The sequence below is a fragment of the Oncorhynchus keta genome, chromosome 31, assembly GCF_023373465.1.
Source record: "Oncorhynchus keta strain PuntledgeMale-10-30-2019 chromosome 31, Oket_V2, whole genome shotgun sequence".
NCBI lineage: Eukaryota > Metazoa > Chordata > Actinopteri > Salmoniformes > Salmonidae > Oncorhynchus > Oncorhynchus keta.
In genome coordinates this window covers 9,294,697-9,311,013 of record NC_068451.1, presented here as the reverse complement: position 1 = coordinate 9,311,013, position 16,317 = coordinate 9,294,697, and the positions used below count along the sequence as shown (strand labels likewise).

Here is a 16,317-nt window from a genome sequence, read left to right as displayed (position 1 = left end):
ACAAAGATAAGACGGCAGACTTAAAAAATTAAAAAAAGAAGGAAATGTCAATATCTGGAGTCCTCACAAGATGAATTGAAGAACCTATGCATGGTACAAGAAAAGGCACTTCGCATCATTCATTGAGGCCCAGCGCATTGCTAAGTGCAAAGAATCCCACACCAGTGCAGAGGATCTCATACTCCCTGCTGCGATTGATATGTGCACTGAAATCTTGGGAGAGTTGGCCGCCAACCAACTTGAAAACCACACCCCTATCCAATGACAGGTGAATCCAGGACATGTCTGAGGGCATAATACGGCAGACATCCAAATGGCCATTACGCCCTACAGCTTGATGACTCTACAGATTTGGCTCAACATGCAATTCTAATGGTCTATGTCAGACATGCCTGGGACAATAACTTTTAGGAGCAGTTCCTTTTAAGTGCTGATTGGCCCACCACCAACACTGCAAAGCCTGTCTTTAACACAATGGATATGCACTTGGGCTCCATGGGACTGGCCTGGGATGGGTGCGTCGGTGTGACCACTGATGGGGCAGCTGCTATGTCGGGAAAGCACTCCAGGGTAGCAAAGTGGATCCTGGAGAGAGCACAGAGTGTGACGTGGAACCACTGCTTCCTACATAGGGAGGCGTTGGCAGCGAAGGACATGGTGCCTGAGTTCCACGCCACACTCCAGGATGTGATTATGCGTGTCAACTATATCAAAAAGAGTTCTAGGAGAAGCAGGTGTTTCAGGCCTTCTGCAGGGATATGGGGAGGGAGCACCATCAGGTGCTTTATCATGCAGAGGTCCGCTGGCTTTCCAGGTGTAAAGTGTTGGGTCGCTTTTATGAGCTTCGAGCAGAGATATCTGCGTTTCTTTTGGTAAACAAGTCCCCTCTGCCCGTACTTTCCGATTATGAGGAAACGCTCGTGCAGGTTGCCTACCTGGTGTATATTTTTGATCTGAATTCTCTCAATGTATCAATGCAAGGGAGGAGGCACAATCAATTTGTACAGGGGGACGAAGTGGAAGCCTTCAAGATGAAGCTTGCCGTTTGGGCAAATCATGTTTCTAACTGGAGGGATGAACATGTTTCCCAAAGCTGATTTCAAGATTCAGAATCCGATCAACAAAGCGCACGGCGACACACCGTTTAATAGCATCTTGTCAAGCTGCAGGGAAAGTTTTGCGACTACTTCCTGGAGGAGAACAGGAGACAAGATGACTGGATACGGGGACCCCTATCAAGTGGAGATGGGAAACATCACGTTGCCAAGCAACGAAGAGGATCAGCTGGTGGAGCTGTCATTTGATCGTGGACTGAGCATGCGCTTCCCGGAAATGACAGTTCTGGTGAGCGTAATGGTAGAGTATCCTGCTCTCACTTGTCATGCAATCAGAATCAAGGTACCGATCAGTCTGAAAGTGGCTTCTCTGCAATGGCAGTGCTGAAAACATACTAAAATCAGAAAAAAACTGGACAGCCAGCATGACCTCCGAGTTGCCTTGTCAACCATCACCCCAGACTTCAATAATAAATTAACTTATCAAACTAAAGAAACACCCCCAGCTTTCCCACTGATAGGCCACACACACACACACACACACACACAAACAATAAATAAACAGGTTAATGACTTATTGTTCACTATGTTAATTATTATTGTTAATTCATTATGATTTTCATATTACATTTTAGTGATCTGGTTAAAAATGTACACCTTTAAAAAAAAATAAAAGGTCAAGGTTGTGTAACTATTGACATTGTAATTGATAATTAAGAATTCCTAATGATGGTGTTTTTTTCTATTTTAAACACTGGTATGTGTTACTTTTCATTAACATCAAAACCAGTCCAATAATGTTATGTTCTGAGTCTGATCATTTATTACACCCCACTCCTGAATTGGTGGTCTAAAATTAAATGGCTTATTCTCTTCAATTGGTAAATGTTTTCTCAGTTAATATGGCTGTGTGTACTTCCTTTTTAATACCACAATTGAGAGAGTCTATTTAGCATGTGAAACCTGCCCAAAAAGGCAGCTACAATACAACATTACAAAATGTAATGATCAACATTCCATAATATTGGGTCGTGACTCAATTGTCATATTTGGGTCCCAAGGCAAAACCAGTTGAGAACCACTGGTTTAGATGCTTCCAATGCTTGACTGACAAACTTTTTTTTTTATCATGGCAAAATTAACTATTTCTGTCATTGTTTTTGACAAGCCAAATCAATAGCAATGACCACTAGCCATCATTCCATCGTTCACTATATTTGTTTTCCTCTTTGCTTGCTCTCTTTCTCTCTGTCGTTTCATCCAGCACTTCTTCACGTCTTTCGGGGCGAGGGACCGCAGCTACATGATGATGTTCAGACTGTGGCAGAACGCACTGATGGACAAGGTACCCACCTCCTCTCCCTCCTCCCACCTACAGCTCTCACACTCCTGCCAGTGTGACATTAACTGGGCATATATATCACTGTGCCGGAACGAAAGGCACTTCCAAATACTGAGAGGGGGGGGGGGAAACAATATTATTTATGTCGTTTATTGGATAATATAACTATTCAGTGATGAAATATAACATAATGCAACGGGACCCAAAATGCATAAAACACTGACCAAAACTATTGGTTACTGAATGATTGATTGGCGTTTTAATGTCCTACAAGAGGAAAATCCAAGAAGTTATTGAGACGGTTAATGTCTGTTTCCCCTCAGCCTCTTTCCCCAAAGGAGCTGTGGCACATCGTCCATCAGTGTTACGGCACTGAGCTGGGCCTCACCAGTGAAGACGATGACTATGTCTCCCCCACCGACGAGCACATTAACGGTCTACTGTGAGTGTACATGTTCGCTGTGTGTGAGAAAAAGTCTGAATTGTGTGTGTGTGCGTGTGACCATTTAGTTTGGCATTGTCCATTAAATTAGAACTCTCGTCCGTTAACTTTGATGTCTCTGGATTATCGATCCCTTCAATTAAAAGCCACTACTGGGATTGTGAATTGTTAATCATGCTGTTTCTTTCTCCTTTTTCTCCTTTGTCTTCCCGTCCTTCATTCTCTTGTTTTGGCCCTCTTTCCCCCGTACTGCCCTTTTTCTGTCCTCTTCATCTCTCTCTGTCTCTTTCTGTCTCTTTGTATATTGTTCAACCTCTCCTTCCATCCCCCCACCACATCTCAGGCCAGTGGATGAGTCGGTCTCTGTCTCTGACCTGTTGGACCTCAGCTCCTTGGGGGCCATAGCTTCTCTGGGCAGCTCGCCCTCCTCCATGGCAGCCTTGTTCCCCAGTGGCCCCCTCCTAGCCAGCGGTGGTCTGGGCTCCTCTCCTCCCTCCTCATCCACCTGTCTGCCCGTAGACATCCCCGGCAGCCCCTCCCTCGACCCCCCGGACCCCAGCCCGCCCAGCTCCCAGAGCTCCCTGCCCTCCACCACACACACCGCCTCCTTGTCCGCCCCCGCCTCGGCTGCTGCCTCTTTCGTGAGTTTTATTTGATTTCATGCCAGGGAACTACAGGGTCGTATTCATTAGGGTAAAATGTTTCAAATCTTTGTCTTAAGTGAATATGACCCAGGGCATCGGGAGGCGGGTGTATATAACTATGAACTGACTTTGGAGATAGTTTCATAATTATGACTGTTCCATGGTTTATCTTGATAGGATACATATACCCCAGTCATACCCCAGTAGATCAGAGTCGCTTGTTGGCTCTAAACGGCCATCCGGATGTAATGTTAATGCTCTGTTCCAAATGGCACCCTCTTCCCTATATAGTGTACTACAGGGAATAGGGTGCTATGGCCCTGGCCAAAAGTAGTGCACTATATAGGGAATAGGGTGTTATTCCGGACGTGGCCCATGCTGTGCCTAAAAGAGCCAGTGTTGTTGTCTGACCAGGGCAGAGTAGAGAGGCTTTGAGGTCGTACTAGTCCTCCAAGGCTCCTCAGTTATGTGAGGGTGTCGGGATTACTGTGTTAGTGTGTGTTTCTGCCATAATGACCTCACGGCGTGTGGTAACTAACTACCCCTTTCTCTCCCCTCGCATGCCATTTCCTAGTATATGGAGGAGGACGGGGACTTCCTGTTGGAGTCTGCCAATCACATGATGCCCTCGTCTGCCACCAGCCTGGGAAACCTCTCCTCATTGGACCAGCTCACCAACGACGACGAGCTGCCCACTGACCCCAGCAACTCCTCAGACACACAGGAAGAGGGTGAGTTCCTGGAGCCCACAGGAGAGTAGTTTCATGGAAAAACATTTACGTTTAGGCAAACATAGAAAATACATTTTTAATCTGATGCAGACGTCGGAGACTTGAGAGGGAAAAATGGGATTGTGGACACTTCACAAAGGTGAAATTCTAATAGTCCGTAGGGTGGTTCTCTCCTCGTCTCCTTTCCTTCCTTCCCACTAATCTGAAAGAAGGTGACAGGTGAAAGCGATTGGTTTCCACTCTGCTGCTTTCAGCTATCCTTTTTTCTCAGATTAGTGTAGATGCAGAAGAGAACGCCAGTTGAAACTACTGCAAATACTCCCTTCCTGTTGATACCATAATAGTAGTCTAGTAGGACCTACATTACTGTAGTCATGGACTCTCCTGAGAACAGACTGTTACTTGCTGCATTAAAGGCAAAACTCAAGAGAAACTCGAGACGTCAGCATTCACTTAGCAGATGACAGAGTACTAGGAGCAGAAAAACAATATATAGTGACTGATTTGACCGATCAAGTGCAACGTTCACGTTACAGAAGTCTGAACTGTGCTAGTGTTCGCAACCACAATGTATTTACTTTGAGGCCTGTAAAGTGGGGAGTCTTTTACAGTTCTCTTCTGCTCAAACAGAACTGTGTTAAACTGTGTCTCTCGTCAACAAAAAAGGACATTATCCTCCCAATTATCGCTGAACGTTTTTATATTTACTTGACTTGAAAAGCCAGCTTATCTCGGCCCCGTTTGTCAATGCAGTTGCAACAAATCCTGGGGGGGATATAACATTTTAAAAATCTATCATAGAAATTCTGATGATTAATATATGCCATTTAGCAGACGCTTTTATCCAAAGCGACTTACAGTCAGTCATGTGTGCATACATTCTACGTATGGGTGGTCCCGGGAATCGAACCCACTACCCTGGCGTTACAAGCGCCATGCTCTACCACCTGTGGTATCTCTACTATAGTCGTGAAGACTGTGTAACTCTGTCCCCATCCAGACGAGGTGGAGTCGATCTGTGCGGACCTGGCTGGCCGGCTGCACATCAACATGGTGGTGCGCATGAGCGTGGACAAGCTGCATGACCTGCTCTTCTCCGCAGACACACACTTCATCCAGCATCTCTTCTCCCAGCGGCACTTCACAGGTCCGTACAGCGCAAATGTGTACACACTCTCACACCTGTTCTTCACATACACATTCATATTGTTTCATATTTTCATTTATTTGGATTTCATGTAATTTGACATACACAAAATAGTGAAATTTTAAAAATAATTTGTTTCCAAAAATGCAAAATAATTCTAAACGGAAAAGTGGCGCATGCATATGAATTCACCCCCTTTTTCTAAATAAGATCTGGTGCAACCAATTACCTTCAGAAGTCACATAATTTGTCAAATAAAGTCCACCTGTGTGCAATCTAAGTCACATGATCTCAGTATATTTACACCTGTTCTGAAAGGGCCCAGAGTCTGCAACACCACTAAGCAAAGGGTGGCACCATAAAGACCAAGGTGTTCTCCAAACAGGTCAGGGTCATAGTTGTGGAGAAGTACAGATCAGGGTTGGGTTATAAAACAATATCAGAAACTTTGAACATCCCACGGAGCACCATTATATCTATTATTAATAAATGGAAAGAATATGGCACCACAGCAAACCTTCCAAGAGAGGGCCGCTCACCAAAACTTACGGACCAGGCAAGGAGGGCATTAATCAGAGAGGCAACGAAGAGCCCAAAGATGACCCTGAAGGAGCTGTCAATAGGACCACTTTAAGCCAACACCTCATCACCCTGAGAACACCCTCCTCACAGTGAAGCATGGTGGTGGCAGCATCATGCTATGGGGATGTTTTTCATCGGCAGGGACTGGGAAACTGGTCAGAATTGAAGGAATGATGGATGGCGCTAAATACAGGTAAATTCTTAAGGGAAACCCGTTTGTCTTCCAGAGATTTGAGACTGGGACGGGGGTTCACCTTCCAGCAGGACAATGACCCTAAGCATACTGCTAAAGAAGCACTGGCGGTTTACGGGGAAACATTTAAATGTCTTGGAATGGCCTAGTCAAAGCCCAGACGTCAATCCAATTGATAATCTGTGGGATGATTTAAAGTTTGCTGTACACCAGCAGAACCCATCCAACTTGAAGGAGCTGGAGCAGTTTTGCCTTGAAGAATGGGCAAAAATTCCAGTGGCTAGATTAAGCTTATAGAGACATACCCCAAGAGACTTGCAGCTGTAATTGCAGTATTGACTTTGGGGGGTGAATAGTCATGCATGCTTAGGTTTTCTATTTTTATTATTATTTTTATAGTGAAACAAACAATAAATATTTGACATCTTCAAAGTGGTAGGCATGGTGTTAATGGTATTTAATGGTGATGATACTAGTGATAGTCTGCCTAGAAACATGGATAGGTTACAACACGAACATGATCAGCCCTTCCTAAAGTCCACTCCTCCAGGGCTTGTACAGTAAGCTTTAGGGCTGCGTCCAAGATGGCACCCTATTCCGTATATAGTGCATTTCCTTTGACCAGGGCCCTGGTCAAACGTGGTGCTCTATTTAGGGAATGTGGTGCCACTTGGGATGTGGCCTAGGAGTGTTACTGCGTGAGACGCTCATTGCCGCCTCTTCCACCCGACCGACTATCTCCTGATACACTAGTGCTCATCTGTAGGACGTCTGCTGCTCCACGCAGTATGGCTGTCGTCATGTACGGGGATGGAATGATTGTTATTATCCTCCTAGTGCTTAGACTGGAGCTGTCCCAAATAATGGCATCCTGGCCTATTCCCTACATGAATAATAGGGTGCCATTTGGGATGCGGTCAGGGTCTCCCCCCTCCGCCCCCTTCCTTCCCCTCTCCTCAGACATAGGCCAGTGTGTTGTAGCGCTAATGAGCAGTCCACTGTGTTTGTTTACGCTGTGTTAACCTTCCTCCATCTGTCTCTCTCGCTCTCTTTTCTTTTCTTCAACACCTGATATGTATGCTATTGTCTGTTTCGAGAGAAGCAGTACAGGGCTCTGCATATTCGTTGTTCTTAGCACAGTTCCCCAAAGTTGTCGTTTATTAGATGCTGCCATAGAGGTGTGGAGTTGGTTGGTTGGTGGCCTCCCTGGTTTGTGCCCCTGCCAGCTTTTTAGGACATTGTGTGGCTTTAATTAGTGCATTTCCCTCTGTGAAGCGGTGCTGTGTCCCTCTCGCTTTTCTCCCTCTGTCTTCCTCTCATTCTGTCCTCTCTCACTCACTCACTCACTCACTCACTCACTCACTCATTCTTTTCCTTGTCCTCTCTCTCTGTCCCTCTCAGACCTGTCAGTTCGCGAGTGGCAGCAGGACAGCTGCAGTGGGAACACCAACCGGATCCTGAGTTACACCATCGCCATCAACAACCCCCTGGGCCCCAAGACTGCCCCCGTAGTGGAAACTCAGGTCAGTCAGTCAGCACGTTGGATTTGACAGTTTAAAAAAACATTTGGTCAACATTAGTGGTAGCTGGTGTCACGTTAAATCAGACGACTGGCTCATTGTAATGAATGGAACTGGATCAAACATATAGATTTGATGTGTTTGATAAGGTTCCATTCATTTAATTCCAGCCATTACAATGAGCCTGTCCTCCGATTTCTAAAGTGACACCAGCCTCCATTGTCCTCCCATGTTCTGGTTTGAATATCCGGTTCACACAACAACAACAACACAAAATCTAGGTCACGGCACAGAGACGTTGGAGTTGGGAGTCTCCACTGGGTTGGAGAACAAGACTTGACTCGCCTTCTGAGGATCGAGACACACCCCCGTAGTTCATTCGCTAACGCTGACACCTTTCTTTCCCTCGCTCCATCCAGACGCTGTTTAAGAACAGTGCGCCGGGCGAGTGTTACGTGGTGGACTCTGAGGTGATTACCTCGGGCATCCCTTACCAGGACTACTTCTACACCGTGCACCGCTACTGCCTCACCGCCATCAACAAGAACAAGAGCAGACTCCGGTATATACCTACTTTCACCACCCAGCACACTGAAGAAGGCCTTTTGACTAATAGTTTGTGTATGAGTCGCCTGTGCAGATCAAATGGCAACAGGAACATTTAGTTGTTTGAAACAACTTTTTTTTTGTGTGCTAACCTACTAAATGTTGTATGTACCAGGTGAACTCACTGCCTTAGAAACCGCAAGCTTATGTTCTTACGTCACATAAAATACACCTGAAATGGATGAAGTGTCCTTTTTAAACTGTTCTAAGAGGTGCAAGTTTAACTCAAAATCGGATTTATTGGCCACATACACATATTTAGAAAATTGGTATTGAGGGCGTAGCGAAATGCTAGAAGCAGAACTGCCAGGTCTGTCGGCGCCATCACACGAGTGGCGGATCGGTGTTCATTATGATACGTTTCTAGCTTCTGTCGTTGGTGAACCGTGTGATCCCTTTAGAGATGTCATATAATACTGTTATATAATACGTTCTATTTAATTCTGTTGGGGATCCCAGGTATGTGCAGTACCGTGTATTATGTCTAGTGGTGCAGAGTGCTTCAGGCATGGCTTACTGGTTACAGTGTGATGGACTCTGAGTTGTGGCTGCTTGTGTGTCTGCAGGGTGTCGTCAGATATCTGCTACAAGAAGCAGCCGTGGAGCCTGGTGAAGGCGCTCATCGAGAAAAACACCTGGAGCGGCATCGAGGAGTACTACAGACACATGGGTGAGACTGACTTACATCGTAGTCTTATTCTCCTACTCGGGATAAAGAAGTGTCTGTGTTCTTATTGCTTACCTCTCTTTTTGGTTCTTTCTGGTTATGTCTCTGTCTCCCCCTCTCTGTGTCTCCCCCTCTCTGTGTCTCCCCCTCTCTGTGTCTCCCCCTCTCTGTTTCTCTGTCGCCGTCTCTCTCTCCATCCCTCCCTCCCTTTCTCTGTCGCCGTCTCTCTCTCCCTCCCTCCCTATCAGAGAGTGAGGTGTGTAAGCTGGAGACCCTGCTCCAGTCTGAGGTGTCAGTGGTGACCTCTGGGGATGTGGTGGGGGCAGACTCTGCCAAGACACCCCCGGCCCTGCGGCGACGCAAACGCACCTGCTCCCGGCGCCTGGCTGACCGGGAAAGAGAGGGAGGTGGAGAGCGCGGGGACCGAGGAATAGGAGAGGAGCGGAGAGAGGCGGGTGAGTCAACAGGGTCGTGGTGGCGTCAGGAGATGCATCAGTTAATATTCTTCTGTTATCACCTGATAAATAAGACCCATATAAAAGATTGTCAAGCAGAGTTCAACGATTACCTCAAACTTATTTGTCTCCAGGTTTATGATGATTCATACAGCTAAATGTCAGATGCCACTGGTGTTCCTCTTTGCTTTATACACTGACATCTGCTGGTGTGATTTTGGAACTGCATCCAGGCTCTTCTGGCAGGAAGTAATGCGTTTCTCCCTTTGACCAGGTGGTCAGTACAAGCACGGAGAGCGGTCGCGTGGCGGAGGCAACAGCATCTCTACCATACTGCTCATAGTCAGCTTCATGTGAGTTCTGACCTCTTGGCGTGTGTGAAAAGAAACACTGATCGTTTCCCCTAAGGGAATTATCAATGGCCTAATCTTGTCCAGCGTATGAGCTTTAGGATGAATCCATACTTGAGATACGTTTCACACACAACCTATTGACATCAATACATAACCTACACTAAACTCAAGTTGGGATTGGACCTTTTGTGAGTGATTGTGAAAGTGTTTTTGGGTACTTCTCATCCCTGTAGCATTACCGTATTCACCACAGTATGTAACAAATGGGTCTGAATGCTGGTTTCTTTGTTTCTGTAGTCCATGTCGTCAGTGTTTTGAGGGGGGGGGGGTTCAAGGAACATTTATATCTCCTCTGCTTACTGACGGCCTCCCACTGTCTCTCTCTCTCTATCGCTTCATGTGCATAGGATCTGTGTCAGGTACAGTATAATAAGAGACTGGGTGTCACATCGTCAATGTCTCGTTGAATGACTGTTCGGCGTTGTGGCGTCTGCGCTGTCATTTGATGGTCCAGTATGCTCTGTTGTCCAAAAACATTTTGTGCTGTGTTACAGTTTGAGGTGCGCAACCACTTTTCTATTCCTACTCGAGTTCTCATATTCCCTTTATTCATAACCCAGTCTCGCTCCCTACATTTTTGGCCCATACTAACGTCAATACATTTACCCTCTCTCTCTCGTTCCATGCTGTTTTGTCCTATCACCTCTCCTTTCTCTCTCCTCTAGTCTGGTGGTGTTGGTGGCCCTCAACATGCTCTTGTTTTACAAGCTGTGTTCTCTGGAGAGAGCTGCACACACACTGGAGACGTGGCACTCCTTCTCTCTGTCTGACAGGTAACCAAACCAGGATATATCTTTATATTATAGCCATTACTACTTATCCATCAGAGGACACTGTCCTGTTCTCCTTTTTTTTACCCCCCTTTTTCTCCCCAATTTCGTGGTACCCAATTGTTAGTAGTTACTATCTTGCCTCATCGCTACAACTCCCGTACGGGCTCGGGTGAGACGAAGGTCGAAAGCCATGTGTCGAGTCTTTGGCTATGCCAGATTAAGTGATGTAACATGCTATTCTATAAAACAATTTCTCCGTAATTAATATCACCTGATTGAGCTAATCATGTAAATGTAATTAACCTGGTTATCTGCACGAACCCTGACTCACAAGTTGAATCAGCAATACAAAATTGTTTTAAATTATTTATTTACTAAATACCTAACTAATCACAAAGAATTACACATACACATAATTAAATCATAACTTATAACAAATTACGTCATAAAGGAAAACGTCCCTAGCGGGCGGAACAGATATGATAGCTTGTTACACAAAAGAAAAGGGCTGGGTTTGAGTGAAAGAGCGGGAAGACTGAGGAACAAAGGGAAGAAGCTGTGCTATTGTAAATACAGTATCTTATGCATTCTAAATTACCCATTTGGAAAAGGAAAATGCAATAAATATTTACTCTGAGCTTCGGTAGGTTGGTGTTAGATGGAAGGCCGTGTTGCCCAACCGAGTCCTTTGAAGAATGTCTCTGGTTGTCAATTGGTTACGTTGTAGTTGGGTGATAGACAGGATACTCTGTCTGTTCCTTCCTAACCCTTGTTTTCATCTGCTGTTGCTAACTCAACGGCTAGGAGGTATCACTTCTGTAGTGAATAGGAGTTCAAAATTCATACCATTCGCTACCAAGCTCACGCTGATGTTGGCTTCGTTCTGTAGTTATTATCTGAACCATTCTGATATCGGAACGTCGTCCACACATCCTCGGAACAGGAGGTTATATTGTCGTCAAGGCTTTATATAGGAAGGGAGAGGAGAGCGAATAATTTAATATTCAAACATTTAAATTGAACAACAATTCCATGTGAACTCTGATGTGTAGACTTTCCACTGTAGAGTTTGTCATATCATTGATGCGAATGTCTCAGATGACAACCGAACTGACATCATATTCATTAAGTCTGTTGCTCGGATTACCAGAATATAGTTCATTTCACCCCCCTTCATTTCCCCCCACCTTCTGATGTTCCCAGAATCTCTGTTAACCAAGGGTTTTGCAAATGTAACCTCAGTAGGGTAGAGAGAGGAGAAAGAGGTATTTATGACTGTCATAAACCTAACCCCCAGGCCAACGTCATGACACACGCGTCCTCCAAAACACAACCCACCAAGCCGCTCTGCTTCTTAACACAGCACGCATCTAACCTGGAAGCCAGCCGCACCAATGTGTCGGAGGAAACACCGTGCACCTGGCGACCTGGTTAGCGTGCACTGCGCCCGGCCCACCACAGGAGTCGCTAGTGTGAGATTAGACAAGGATATCCCTTCCGGCCAAACCCTCCCTAACCCGGACGACACTAGGCCAATTGTGCGTCGCCCCATGGACCTCCCGGTCGCGGCCGGCTGCAAGTCTCTGGTGGCACAGCGATGCAGTGCCTTAGACCGCTGCGCCACCCAGGAGGCTTCCTGTTCTCCTTTTGATTGAAAACCAGATTTAAACTAGAACTGAATGCACCTCTGATTCCCACTGTTATGTTTTGTTCTATGATTTGTTCTCTTCCGTTACTCAAGAAAAAAACAGCACTTTCATTGGATATTACTTACTACCAGAGATGCATTTTTAGCATGTGAATTAACTGTTCTTCTCTCACTCTCTCTCTCCCTTTCATTCTTCTCCTCTCTTCTCTCCATCCAGTCCTCTACCCCAGTCGGCGGGAGAGTGGGCCCAGGTGTTGCAGCTCCAGAGACAGTTCCACCAGGCCCAGCTGGGCAAATGGCAACAGATCCTCCAATCCTCAGTCACTCTGCTAGACCAGGTGTGTGTGTGTGTGTGTGTCCAAGCATGTGCACGCATCATTTGCACGCATCGTTCCCTCGTGTTATTCATGAGTGAGTCATCACGGCTGTCGTAATGACATTCGCCTCCTCTGTCCTCTCTCTCTCCCTCAGATGAAACAGTCGTTGGAAAAGCTCCACCGAGGCGTCGTCACTCCAGAAGTCCAGCAGTATCCCCCCTCGAACCCCACTTCAGAGTCTCTCACTGAGCACTGATCCTCCCTCCCTCCACCCTCCAACCTCCAGCCCTCAAGTGGGTATGAATGGTCCACGGGGGGAGAGAACCAAGGTGGAGGTGGCCAGAGGGGGAGGGTCCAGCTGGGCCAATCAGGGAGAGTGACACTCTCTCTCACCCGATCCCAAGCTCCGCTAATGCTTCTCTACTCAAAACAGACAGGGATAGATGTGGGGGGCGGGGTCCCCACGCCTCAGTCTGAGCAACCTGCAATGAGGTGGGTGGTGAGTGACCTTTGGGGTACTACACTACCCATATCTCCCCACACCTCAGTCTGAGTAACCTGCAATGGCAAAGTCCCACCTTCTCTCATGCCCAGACAGACTGGGAATGTCTTCAGGACTACAGCAATAACATAGCACGGTGAGCCAACCATATCTCCCACAGTCAGGGCTAAAGGCTGGCCAGTTTGTAAAGTACCATCTGCTCCTCACATGCAACCAACCATGCTGCTCACCCTGAACCATCTCCCCTGCTTGAGAATCCAAGAGATTTTGAAAAGAAAACGGACGATCTACTGCATTTCAACATGTGCAGCCCTGCTGCTGCGTTTCAAATGGACAGACTCCGGTCCAGCGCATTTCATAACGGACTGACTTGACTTGGACCGACTGCATTTCTCAAAATGGGCCAACCCAGATTTAACTTTGCGTTTCAAAATGGATGGACTCTGACATTTGGGAAATTGGGAGCTTTCCCAGCCCTGATAAACAGCTATGGCTCTGTTCCCAGCTGAAGCCAGCCTAGGGGACTTATGTGCCTCGGTGTGAGGGGTCCGCTCAGCTAAGTCCCCCTTGAGCCTCTGGAAATGAGGGACACATGACGAGGGAGGGGAAAGCTCTGATGGATTACAGAAAGTCTCCTGTTTCTAACACTTTTTTTTTTTTCGTTCTCTCTCTCATTCTCTCTCCATTTGGGATCAGCAGCTTCCATCTTAGACTTGATCTGCTATTGGAGAATAATTTCCAAACAATACTTTATTTTTTATTTGTAGACGTTAATAATCCAAAAAGACTCCTAAATCCTCTACTAGCTCGATTTTTATCGTTAGCTGTCTTTTTGAGGGTGACCGGGTTGTTTCGAGAATTGCGAGCGAGCGAATGATGAGTGTGCGCGCCAGACCGTTCCAGTATTTATTTAGCACGACTTTGATTTCGAAAAGTCCTGTCTCGCTCTCAACACGAGTGATTTCTTTTTCCCCCTATATGTTCTGTGTTAATGCTTCAGCGCGGACCAAGAAAGAGCTATTAAGTTAATCTTTTATATTTACTGGTCATAGCAATAAGGATATTTTGAGATTTTTTTATCCTACTTTTGAATGTGTAAAAAGTAGTATATCACTAAAGTGTGTTTAGGGCTAAATGAGACAAGCAAGCGAAGATCTGGAGTTGGACAAGAAGACGGAGATATATGTGTATTAGAAAGGAGTGTCCTCAACGTCACATTGTCACTGTTACATTTGGTATTATTAAGATGAGTATGATTGAGTTTGTTTTTGTTGGATACTTTTTTTTTTTTTTTTCTCGCACTTGGTCAACTTCTGATTGTGTTATTGGATTGGACTTGAAGTGTTTCAGGGTCACTGACTGTACTCTGTAGACCCAGGCTCTGCGTACCAAATAGCACCCCATTCCCTTTATAGTGTAGTGCACTACATAGGAAATAATGTGCCCTTTGGGACGCCGACTTTGTAGACCAGGTAAACAGAGGGATGCAATAAACTAGTGACTTTCTAGTGTAAACTGGGCTGGACTTAAAAAGGACCAACCAGAAGTGTAGGCCTGGATAAAGGGAAATATTGCAGTATTGTTTTTGTGAGTTCAAATTGATGTTTATATGTTGTTCCTTTTCATTTTATATCTTTATTTTGTAGTCTGTCTTGTTTCTTCTTTTTTTTGTTTGTCGGAGGGTCATCTCATTTTATTTTCTGCTCACTCCCATCAAAAACCATCTTTTCCTAATTATTTTCCCTTTCATCTCCCCTCCTATTGTCTTTTTCACTCTTCCTCTCTCTCTCTTCCATCGTTGTACTGCCCCCCCTACTCTTTCCGTCTCTTGCCTGTGCACTGAGTAAGTCAGCTGTGTAAATGTGTGAGCCTTGCTGTGCACGGCCAAACAGTGAGTGATCAAAGGATGTACTGTATTTATTAGGTTCAGGGAGGAAAGTGGGGGAGCAAATGTACTGTAAAAGATTTGATTGTACACAATGCCCTGGAGAGAAATGAAAAGTTCTAAAATATGCAACAACTCGGAGTGTTATTTTTTTTAAGTGTGTGTCATCAACCATTTTCATAAAGTTTAACTAAAAAAGTATTTCAAAACAGTCTGTGTAATTGTCATCTTTCTGACTTCCCAGCGTGTCCAAATTCAAGCTGATCTGTTGGTTTGACCTGTTCAGGCAAAGCATTTAATTGATTTAGATGTCTGCCAATAACAGCGACTTCAGACAAAGTCCATGTTGATCGATACTGTCAATTGACCTACAAACACATTTGTACTACTGGCCTACATCATTACCAAGGAGCAGGAAGACACTGTTATGATAATTTCCTGTGACATTAATACATCTGCTATATCTATATATTTAAGGGCGGTTATTGGGTGACTCCCACCTGTTCTGCATCCCCTCTTAGATAATATATCAGCATAATATCTGGCATTTAGCACATGCTTTTACCCAAAGCAACGTAGTCATGCGTGCATTCGTTATCCCTACGAGTGGTCCCGGGAATCCAACCCGCTGTTCCGACGTTAATTTAAAGGGAGACAACTTGAGCTCTCCTGTGTTTTTATTGTTTATTAACAGAGACGGTATGAAATTAAGAGGAGACTGAGAGAAGGGGATTGCAATGTAGGGCTGGTAGTCGCTAGGATACGTACATTTAAAAAAACATTTGACTCATTTAGCAGACGCAGTTTGTACATTCATCTTACGATAGCTAGGTGGGACAACCACATATCACAGGTATAGAAAGTACATTTTCTCCCGTCAACGTAGCTATCAGTCGAGTCAAAGCTCGAATGGGGGGGGGGGGAGAAGGTATATATGCAGAGGATGGAGCCCTTAACTGTAAAGGCCACCCTCAGGCACCTTGTACCTTATGTTAAAGTACATTTTGAAATTGTCAATTAAATATTTAATACGAGTGGTTTTAAAAGGTCATAAGGTCATAAGGAAAGTTTGTATTTGACACTCACCGAAGTCGGTCATGGTCAACGCCACGGTCAACAGACTACATTATCTGCTATCTGATCCTCCTGACTCCCAGTGAGCCTGTCAAGTTCCCTGGAAATGTCACATCACCAGTTTCCAGTCAGGTACTCTATCATGAGGTTAGCCACAGCTCAGTGACAGCCAAACAACATGTGACTGCATGCCAGAACAACAGGCCATTTCTGTCCCACACTTCAGTTGGCTCTCTGCTCTTCAGATTGTATTATTACACTCTAGCTTTGTCTGTCTGTGTGCGTGCGTGTGAAAGAGGGTCTTGTCAGAGACCTGAAAAG

The 16,317-nt window shown here is 45.4% G+C and overlaps 1 protein-coding gene across 6 annotated transcripts in view; it reads left to right on the top strand.

Moving 5' to 3' along the window:
* LOC118364343 (protein Aster-A-like) overlaps positions 1-15,133 on the top strand; it is a 33,998-nt gene extending 18,865 nt beyond the window's left edge. For 5 of the 6 annotated variants that reach the window (XM_035745817.2, XM_052489503.1, XM_052489502.1 and 2 more), the window contains 13 exons: positions 2,320-2,400; positions 2,721-2,839; positions 3,183-3,480; positions 4,058-4,214; positions 5,215-5,361; positions 7,538-7,659; positions 8,076-8,218; positions 8,829-8,932; positions 9,178-9,384; positions 9,659-9,737; positions 10,463-10,570; positions 12,436-12,556; positions 12,690-15,133. In XM_035745817.2, the coding sequence (XP_035601710.1) occupies positions 2,320-2,400; positions 2,721-2,839; positions 3,183-3,480; positions 4,058-4,214; positions 5,215-5,361; positions 7,538-7,659; positions 8,076-8,218; positions 8,829-8,932; positions 9,178-9,384; positions 9,659-9,737; positions 10,463-10,570; positions 12,436-12,556; positions 12,690-12,791 (1,788 nt within the window). In that variant the 3' untranslated portion in view covers positions 12,792-15,133. Of the gene's footprint in view, positions 1-2,319; positions 2,401-2,720; positions 2,840-3,182; positions 3,481-4,057; positions 4,215-5,214; positions 5,362-7,537; positions 7,660-8,075; positions 8,219-8,828; positions 8,933-9,177; positions 9,385-9,658; positions 9,738-10,144; positions 10,571-12,435; positions 12,557-12,689 lie in introns of those variants that run through there. The other variant, XR_008087883.1, reaches the window with a different exon arrangement.
* The last annotated feature ends 1,184 nt before the right edge of the window (positions 15,134-16,317 follow it).